Raw genomic sequence first — 9,743 nt, 5'->3', positions numbered from 1 at the left:
GAGAAACCAGAAATTCGTCCCCGACGTGGCTCGAACCCTGGTTGCTGGAGACGCCACTGCGCTTCCTTGCCACTAGGCTACAACCTAGTTCTCATCTTGATTTGAGACATTGAGACAAAACTGAAAAAATTCAAATAGTCCAGACCATCGAAGCCAAGATTAAGTAGTCCAAACGGTCAGGATGGCACTATAGAGGATAGGCTTGGAGTGTGCACTCCGCTATCCAGTTTCGCTCCACCGAAATGCCGCTCCTCCCACCCCCGTCCACGGCCACGCTGCCCCACCTCCGCCTCCCGCTCCCGCTTCCCCAAAGCCTCCGCCTCCTTCACCGTGCCTCCCGCCATCCGCGTCTCCTCCCCGCGGTGGCGGCCGCCTCTCTGCCCCCGCCGCCCCCCGATGCGCTCCTCCCGAGCCAGGCTACGGGCCTCGTCGCGGCTTCCCAGGCCAATTTCATGCGCGTCATCGTCAGCTCCACCGCCCCGGGGCTCGAGCAACACCAAGGGACAGACCTTCTCTGCGTCGTCCGCGCGCTGCTCAAGAAGATCCGCCGCCGCGTGCTCGTCGGGGACAGGGTGCTCGTCGGGGCCGTCGACTGGACCGACCGCCGCGGGATGATCGAGGACGTCTTTGAGCGCCGGAGCGAGGTGGTCGATCCGCCGGTCGCCAACGTCGACCGTCTCGTTGTGCTCTTCTCGCTGGACCAGCCGCAGCCTGAGCCCGCCACGCTCACCAGGTTCCTCGTCGAGGCCGAGTCCACAGGGATACCCTTCGTGCTTGCCTTCAACAAGGTCGAGCTCGTGGACGACCAGGTATACTCGGTCGGAGCCAGAATTGGGTCATTAGGTTACCAAGAAGACACATTCTTATTTTTTATTTCAATCCTATCGTAGCTTAATCGCTTTCATCTAGATTGATAAAGAGTAAAAGTTCTGTTGATAAAGTACTCGTTTATACAACAGGGTAATTGGACTTTATAGATTATCTAATAGTGAAGCAGCATAGCACAAGTCATGATTATTGTGGCGGAGCTTGATGCATAGTTGAGCTTCACGTAGTAGCCACTTCATTGATTCGACCAATGGCTCATTCGGCGTAAACTTACACTTTACCTGGACAACCTTCATTGCAATTCGGTGTATACTCACACTTTCTTGAGTCGAAGGAGTGACACAATTAGATACATAGGGGAGGCGTATGACCGAGTGCCAAATGTGTAGTGAGTTCACACTTTTTCTAGGGAAGTAAGAAAAGCATTCTATTTAATTGTTGGAGGTTCCATTTTCTACATCCAACTTTGCGATGAATTGCAACTGTAGCTCCAGCATGTTGGCCTGTTCTTTTGTAGTCAGCAAAATTAATAGGGGGCAGAGATACTAGAGACTATTGTTTATAAATATCTCAACAAGTTCTTTGATTTGAATTGATGCTAGATCATTACTAAATTTAGTGACCGTTTGTTCCAAAATATAAAATAAAACAGCGATCGTAGGGTAGTGCATTGCACTTGAGTTGTTAGGAGTGGACAAGGACAAGGACATATAGGTGCTCATTCAGTAGTTTGCTGTGCCGTGCATAATAAAGTGGGGAAAAAGAACAAAGCATTAAGGTGCTGCAACCGTGTGAAACATGGTATTAAGGTCGTGGAATGCACACTGATGCAACCTGGTTTCCATCCATGGGCATGGCAGCCATGGAAAAATCAGTCCTAAAAAAGGAAATAGATTTTTTTTTGGGTAAGATGCTGCTCTCTATCTGGTGCTCTTGCTTCGCAGGAAAATAGTTCAGTTGCTTGCAAGACCAACATATTCTGTCAACAGTCAACAATATCTCTCTATCACCCGTTGAAACGCAAGAATTTGGAGGGAACAGAACATATCTGAACTAAGGGGTTTTGCCCTTATTCATTTTTCTTCAAGAGCAATGCAGGAGGACTGCATGTGTATACATAAGTCGCTGCGTCCGGCCGCTGCGCCTGCGTGTTTCCTACCTCTTTCCGCGGAGATCGACGACGCCGAGGAGGAGCTCCGGCGCGCGTTGCTTGCCACGGTCGCGGGGTGCAGGACCGGGGTCTCATGTCGGGAGGTCTCCGACGTGATCTGCTCGCGTTTTGGCATCCCAGAGGCGCGCTTCTCGGTTCACCGCCACTTGCCGGAGGATTTCCTCATCCGCTTCCAGCGTGCGGAGGATCGGGCCCTGGTGGCAAATGATGGCGTTCGCACCGCCCGTTTCCGCCTGCTGCTTCACCCGTGGAGCGCGCTTGTCGGTGCGGAGCAGGTGCGCGCCCGCTTCCGGGTGCACCTCGAGCTCACCGGGGTGCCTGATCATGTCTGGCACCGCGCCACCGCGGTCACGCTGCTCTCGCCGTTCTGCTTGGTGGAGCACCTCGAGCCGCGCACTCGCCGTGGCGTCGCCCTGGACATCTTTCGGCTCCCGGCCTGGACGGCCAACCCTGACGCGATCCCCCTCGCCGCCGACCTCTTCCTCCTGGTGCGTGATGGCGTTGCCGTCGACGCGGACCCGGACGTTGCCGAGCGCCTTGGCATGGACCTACCGCGTTTCCCAGTAGCGATTCATGTGGCCCGCTGCGAGGATTTCCGTCGACCCGTCCCGCCGCCTCCGCCACCGCGTGTCTCTCCAGGCCCCGACTCCGATGATGGCAATGGCCCCGGCCAGGGCTCTCCACCCTGTCCTGCGCCCTGGCCGCACCACTATGATCACCCTCCGGCGCCGCCACGACGTGATGCTGCCGGCCCATCGCGCCAGTCCGGCCGCTCCAATTGCCGCCGTGGAGGTCGCCGCCGCAACCGCCCGCTCGCCGTAATGCTCATCTGGCATGGGGTTCTCGGGCCGTACCCGCCGGTCGTGGCTGGCGTCACGCGGGGCCCGGCAAAGCTGCGCCTGGGGGACAAGGCGGCTTTCCAGAAAGCTGCGGTGACAGCTGGCCATCCCGCCCCGTCCGAGCCCGTTGGCGCTGCCAGTTCAAACTCCAACCCTGTTGACCGGGTCGCTGCTCCCGCGCTCACCACCCCACCGCTTGCCAACGTGGCATCGCCTGACTCGCCCGAGCACCTTCTGGAGATCGGCGCACACCCCCAGGTGGATCCCGCCCCCGTGATCGCCCCTGGCCTGCTGCTGCTTTGCGCGGCCCCACCAGGATCCGCGACAAGCCCGCTGGCCGATCCCGAGGAAAGCGACAGCGGGCCATCCTCCCCTCCCCCTGCGGGACGGTTGGTGCTGTCCAGTTGAGGCGCGGACCCACCGGGCCCCTTGCGTTGCCCCGCCATTGGGCCACTCCCCCCCGCCTCGGATCCCGCTGTGGAAGATTCGCACGCTCTGATGCCGAACGATCCCGCACCCTCGGCGAATGATTTTTTCCATGCAGCCGCCCCGGGCTCACCACGTGGCGGGCATGCCGACGTGGAACCTGTGGACGTTTTTTAGGCTCCATTCAGAGGCCGATCACGCAGATTCTCCCTGCGCCTCCCTCCCGCTCCCGTAGGAAGGAGTTACCGCCGAACTTCACGCCCCGTCGGAGTGGCAGGATTGCCAAGGCTGATTGCGGCCTCAATTCTGAGCTCAAGGCCAAGAAGGTGCTCCTCCGTCGCCTCGGGCTCGTCTCGGACGACGCCCCCATCTCCGCTGCAACCCTGGCGAAGTACGAGCGCCTCTTCCAGAGGCCGCTGGCGCATGACGTGCTGCAGGCATTCGCCGATCTCCGGCTGGCGCATCCCCGAGCTGCTCGACCCGCCTGTCAACTCGCCCTCCCCCCTGCCTCGCGCTGTCGAGGCCTAGTGGCTGCCTAGGCCACCGCAGGACTCCACCTCTCTCCATGGATCACAACCTTCGCACTGTATTTTGGAACGTGCGTGGCCTTAATGCCCCGGCCAAGCGCACCGCCGTTCGCAGCATGATCTCCGCTGCCTCGCCTTGTATTGTTTGCATCCAAGAGACTAAGATGGTTTCTCTCTCGTCCTCGCTTGTCACTGAGACGCTCGGCTCGTCCTTCTTTGAGTTTTTCTTCCTTCCCGCGGATGGGACCCGTGGGTGTATCCTGCTTGCTTGGCGCTCGTACATGATCGCGCTTTCCGATCCATGCTGCGGCGAACACCACATCACTGCGCTGGCCTCTTCTCTCGATGGCGCCCACCACTGGTGGCTCACTGGCGTTTATGGCCCGCAAGGTGATGATGACAAGATCGCTTTCCTCGGTGACCTCAGTGAGGTCCGATCATTGCGTGCTGGCCCTTGGATCCTAGGAGGCGACTTTAACATGATCTCAGGGGCAGCGGACAAGAATAACTCCCGGCTCAACCACCGGGTCATGTCGCGGTTCCGCCGCTTCCTCGCCGATGAGGAACTGCGTGATATCTACCTGCACGGGCGACGATATACTTGGTCAAACGAACGCGGCACCCCCACCCTCACGCGCATTGACCGGGTGATCTCTAATTCTGCATGGGAAGCGCTCCACCCGCATTGCATGCTACGCTGCCTCTCCTCCGCAGCGTCCGATCATGCACCTCTCCTTCTCGACTGCACTGCGCGCTCGCCTGGCACGCGGAGATTCCACTTCGAAAGATTCTGGCCGCGCATTGATGGCTGCACGCAGGTCGTGCTCGAGGCCTGGGCCATTGCGGCCGATGAGCCGGACCCCTTCCGCAGGTTGGTGGCACGCCTCAAGAACACTGCGCGGCGTCTCCAAAGCTGGAGCGCAAAGAAGATTGGGGACGTGTCCCGACAACTCCTCGTCGCTCGTGAGCTGATTGCGTGCCTGGATGCGGTGCAGGACTTCCGGCCCCTTTCCCCGGCCGAGGCCTGGCTGCGTAGGTGCCTCAAAGGGGCGTACCTGGGGCTGGTGTCGCTCGAGCGCTCGATCTCGCGCCAGCGTGTCAGGCTATCCTGGTTGCGGGACGACGACGCGGGTCAGAAGTTCTTCAGGGTGCATGCAGCACACCGCAAGCAGAAGAACCGGATCGTCGAGTTGCAGGTCGGAGACACATCCGTCTCCGACCCGGCCGCTCTTGCTGAAGCTGCTTACGGTCACTTCTGCGGCATCCTTGGATCGGCGAAGCCGCGGCCTTTCTCCTTAGACCTCTCCGCGCTCCACGTTGGGCCATTTGACCTCTCCAGCCTCGACGCACCTTTCTCTGAGGACGAGATCTGGGCTGCGGTCAAAAGCTTACCGCTCGGGAAGGCGCCCGGCCCCGATGGCTTCACCGCCGAATTCCTCCGGAGTGCGTGGGACGTGATCAAGCATGACATATGCGCCGTCTTTGATAAGCTATCCGCACTCAACGGACGCGGTTTCCAGAGGCTCAACGAGGCGCTCCTCACCCTCCTTCCGAAGAAGCAAGATGCGGCATCTCTCTTCGACTATCGCCCCATTAGTCTCATCCATCTCATTGCGAAGCTGTTCGCGAAGGCGCTCTCTCTTCGGCTGGCACCCCACCTGGGCAAGATGGTTTCTACCAATCAAAGTGCATTCATCGCCGGCCGAAGCATCCACGACAACTTCCTCCATGTCCAACAGATGGCTAGACTTCTTCACAACCTCAAGATGCCGCGGATGCTCCTCAAGCTCGACATCGCGAGGGCTTTCGACTCGGTGGCATGGCCCTTTCTGCTGGACATGCTAAAGCACCTAGGCTTTGGAGACCGATGGTGCGAATGGATCTCCATCCTGCTCTCTACCGCATCGACACGTGTGCTTGTCAATGGCATCCCCGGGCCACCAATTCTTCACGCGTGCGGGCTACGGCAAGGGGACCCCATTTCCCCAATGCTCTTCGTCATCATCATCGACGTGCTCAACTCGCTCCTTCAGCGAGCCGTCGAGCGCGGCCTCCTCCAGCGGCTGACCGCGCGGCACCTGCCTTCGAGCGTCTCCCTCTACGCTGACGATGTCGTCATCTTCAGCCACCCCGACACCCATGACATCCGCGCCATTCGCCGTATATTGGACGTCTTCGGCAAGGCATCCGGGCTCTGCACAAACCTCGCCAAGTGCTCGGCCTCCCCAATACGCTGCGACGAGGGGCACATTGCCACGATCACGACTGAGATGGCCTGCCCGATCGCTCACTTCCCGGTGAAGTACCTCGGCCTCCCGCTTTCCCTCCGTAAGCCCTCGACAGTCGACCTTATGCCGCTCGTCGACAAGCTCGAGAGGAAGCTATCTACTTGGCTGGGATCCATGCTCTCCTTGGGGGATCGTCTCGCGCTCTGTCGGCACGTCCTCTGCGCCATGCCCATCCACATCCTCGTCGCCATTGCCGTCAACAAGTCCATCCTTGCTCGAGTCAACCGGATCATTCGAAGCTTCCTTTGGGTTGGCCGCAAGGACGCGCGTGGAGGGCAATGCCGAGTGAACTGGGATCGGGTGTGTCGCCCCACCTTCCTCGGCGGCTTGGGGATACGCGACCTGCAGCACGCTGGCGTCGCCCTGCGCACCCGATGGCTCTGGCTCCAGCGTATTGATGGTTCGCACCCCTGGAGTCAACTGCACCTCCCCCATGACCCTGCGGCCTCACAGATTTTCAGAGCCTCCACCACCTGGGAGGTGCGTGATGGTCGCACCTGCAAGTTCTGGACTGACCCTTGGATTGATGGCAAGGCCATCCCTGAGCTTGCCCCTCTCGTGTTCTCCCTGGTCTCCAGACGGCATCGCCGTGATCGAACGGTGGCCGAGGGACTTCCTGAGCGTGCCTGGGTGCGCGACATTGCCGGCGCGCTCGGCCCGGCCGCCCTGCTTCAATACGTCGACCTTTGGCGCATGCTACAAAACGCTACCCTCTCGGCTGGGCCTGATGTGCTACGATGGAAGTGGACGGAGTCTGGCGTCTACTCCGCCAAATCCTGCTACCTTGCGCTCTTTCATGGATCTACGACCGACGCATCCTGGAAGCTCACCTGGAAGACTTGGGCCCCCTTACGCATCAAGGTATTCATCTGGCTTGCTTTGCAGGACCGATGCTGGACGGCCGACCGCCTTGCCCGGCGAGGGCTGCCCCACAATGACAGTTGCGTGCTGTGCGACCAGACCACTGAGGACATGCACCACTTGTTCACCTCCTGCCCCTTCTCCCGCCAAATTTGGCATGAGGTCCTTTCTTGGTGCCGATCGACTGCCACGATCCCAAACCCCGACACACCGTTCGCGGATTGGTGGATAGATACTTGCACTTCATCACCCACGGCTCTGCGGAAGGGACTCTGCTCCATCATCGCTCTCACCGCATGGGCCATCTGGAAGCACCGGAATGGATGCGTGTTTGATCAGCGGCAACCCTCGGTCGCAGCTCTACTGCAATCCATTCAAGAAGACGCTCACCTGTGGGTTAGTGCCGGCGCCAACGGCTTGGCGAACTTGATACCTGAGATTTAGGCTTAGCTTTTGTGTAATGAGGGATGAGCAGCCCCTCTCCTAGCTGCTCCGGCCACTTGTGCCCGCGCCGGCTTGTGTACGCGTGGCCAGTGTCGGCATGTCTCTCTGTACTTTCACCCCCTCCTATCAATGCAATGATACGCAATCTTTGCGTATTCGCGAAAAAAAAAGGAAGAAGAGAAAAGTAAACGGAAGGATACAACAGATATAGTGATCAAACCACAAAGACCAAGCCCAGAAAAGAAACAATGGCTTCGAAAAGCTGAAGGCTATGATCTGGACAATTTAGGCCTGAACTAGGCTAAGCTCCTTTGCGGCTGCCGAACTCCAAGATCTTAATCTGCAAGTACATCCCAGAAGAGATCATGGATGGATTTTGTTGCATTATTGAAGGTTCGCTTGTTCCTCTTTTTTCAAGTCGTCCAGCAGAGGAGTACAACCAGACTGTCGAATCCCTTCCTCTCGGCCTTAGGAAGTTTGTTTCTGGAGTTGGACCACCAAATGTCCAGGGACGCTTAAATGTGGCTGCAAACAAATAAAGCTGTGCCAGTTCAGGACCATACTCCACAGGATGCTGGTGATACTCCATAAGCCAATGATCTTTCAAGAAAAGGTTATTCTTTGCATTGCCAATATGAATCTGGGCAGCAGCTTTGAAGATTGGAAGTTCAGTATTATTATGGGAAATTTCCAAACCATGCCAACCCCAGTTTTCAGTGATGCCCTGCATCCAGAGCCAGTGAGTCGTCAGCGCCAACCTGGTGGCCTTAAGGTCAGGAACACCAAGAACACTGGCACTTTTTGGCTGGCAGACCCGAGACCAATTGACAGGGCAGTCCCTGCCCGAGATGATTTTTTTTTTTTGAAAAGGAGAAAGACCCGTCCTCTGCATTGATTGATGCACATAGCCTCATTTATTGCGAAGCTCTCAATCCAACACAAAAAGTGATAAATAAGTTTGATAATGGGCTACAACAACAGCAAGAGATATTAAATGTAGTACTTGTGCATCACTATTCCTATTTCTAGACCGCCATCCATATTGGTTGAACATAGCCCGTGCGATTCTCCAAGTGGCTTTACCCAGAGACACTCCTGTGCCTCCGCACGCTGAAGTAAGCACCATGTATGGACCCAATGAGCATCCTTGTGGATAACCTGCAGATATTTGGAAACTCTATTTTTGTTGAAAACAATATCATCATGACAATTCCCAATAGTCCAACACAAGGTGCACACCCCCACCGGGTTCAAGCCTTTAGCTGCTACTCTGCTCCCGCCAACCTATTCCCAAACATATTCGAGATACTGGTTGGCGGAGGCAGGTTGAAAGCCACATAAACAGTTCCCCGTAACAAATGTGCAAACGAACACGAGAGAATTAAGTGTTGAATCGTCTACCCTTATCGCAAAAACAACACTTCTTGCTACCATTCCAATCACTCTTAGGTCAGTTGTCATTAGTTAGGATTACACCTCTGTGGTTCTCGTTTACCATGTCGGCATACATAGATTCTGAACTGAGAAGACTGAAAGCATGGAGTTTCCACCGGAAAACATCCTGCTCATGAGTCAGCTTGATATCCATCAAGCGCTGGACCAGATGTAACCAGACTATCCATTTATCACTAGTAAGTATCTGATGAAAAATAATATTCAGCGGATTCCTGGTCAAAACATTTGCCATGGAAGGATGTTTCCGATGTACTATATTGTAAAGATTTGGGTATTGCGGACTCAGAGGAGTATCTTTGAGCCAGGAATCTTCCCAAAACTGGTCTGAGTATCGGCTTTGACAATGAACGCACCTTTGCTGAAGAACTCCTCTTTGACTCTCAAAAGGCCCTCCCTGAAGGAAGAATCAGTGGGTTTGACTGTCATTTGTGACGAGTTTTAGAATGGAGATATTTATTTCAGCAACTCTTGCCACACTCCGTCCTCATTTAACAACTTGATCAACCATTTGCTCAGGAAGCATTTATTTTTGATCTTAAGATCATCCACCCCAAGGCCTCCTGGATCTTTTGGTCCACAAATGATACTCCACTTGATCACTAACTGGTCGTCAATCCTCTTTCATTCCTTATTCGGAAGCTTGCGATACTAAACAGGGACCCCGAGGTATCGGAACATAAAGGATCATGCCTTAGCCAAAAAGTTGTTTGTATTGATCTGTGCCCTGGTTAGGCAAAGTAGAATATTTAACTCTTATGGAATTTGGAAAGTTGCTCGAACAAAGAATGACCTTCATGACTGCTTTCTTCATGTCATGTTCCTTGAAAATAATAGTGTCACCCGCATACTGAAGTGTGTATACACCTCCATCCAGCAGGTACGGAGTAAGGGCATCTCCAACGCC

At 55.9% G+C, this 9,743-nt stretch overlaps 1 protein-coding gene across 1 annotated transcript in view; it reads left to right on the top strand.

Annotated features, from left to right (window-relative positions):
• The first annotated feature begins 207 nt into the window (after positions 1-207).
• Positions 208-9,743, top strand: part of LOC119364083 (small ribosomal subunit biogenesis GTPase RsgA 1, mitochondrial-like) — a 16,007-nt gene continuing 6,471 nt past the window's right edge. The window contains exon 1 of the mRNA XM_037629488.1: positions 208-809. Coding sequence (XP_037485385.1) covers positions 243-809 — 567 coding nt within the window. The 5' untranslated portion in view covers positions 208-242. The remainder of the gene's footprint in view (positions 810-9,743) is intronic.

This window comes from Triticum dicoccoides, chromosome 2B (genome assembly GCF_002162155.2).
Source record: "Triticum dicoccoides isolate Atlit2015 ecotype Zavitan chromosome 2B, WEW_v2.0, whole genome shotgun sequence".
Taxonomy (NCBI): domain Eukaryota; kingdom Viridiplantae; phylum Streptophyta; class Magnoliopsida; order Poales; family Poaceae; genus Triticum; species Triticum dicoccoides.
Note: the sequence above shows the minus strand (reverse complement) of the source record. Positions and strands in the feature narration are given on the sequence as shown.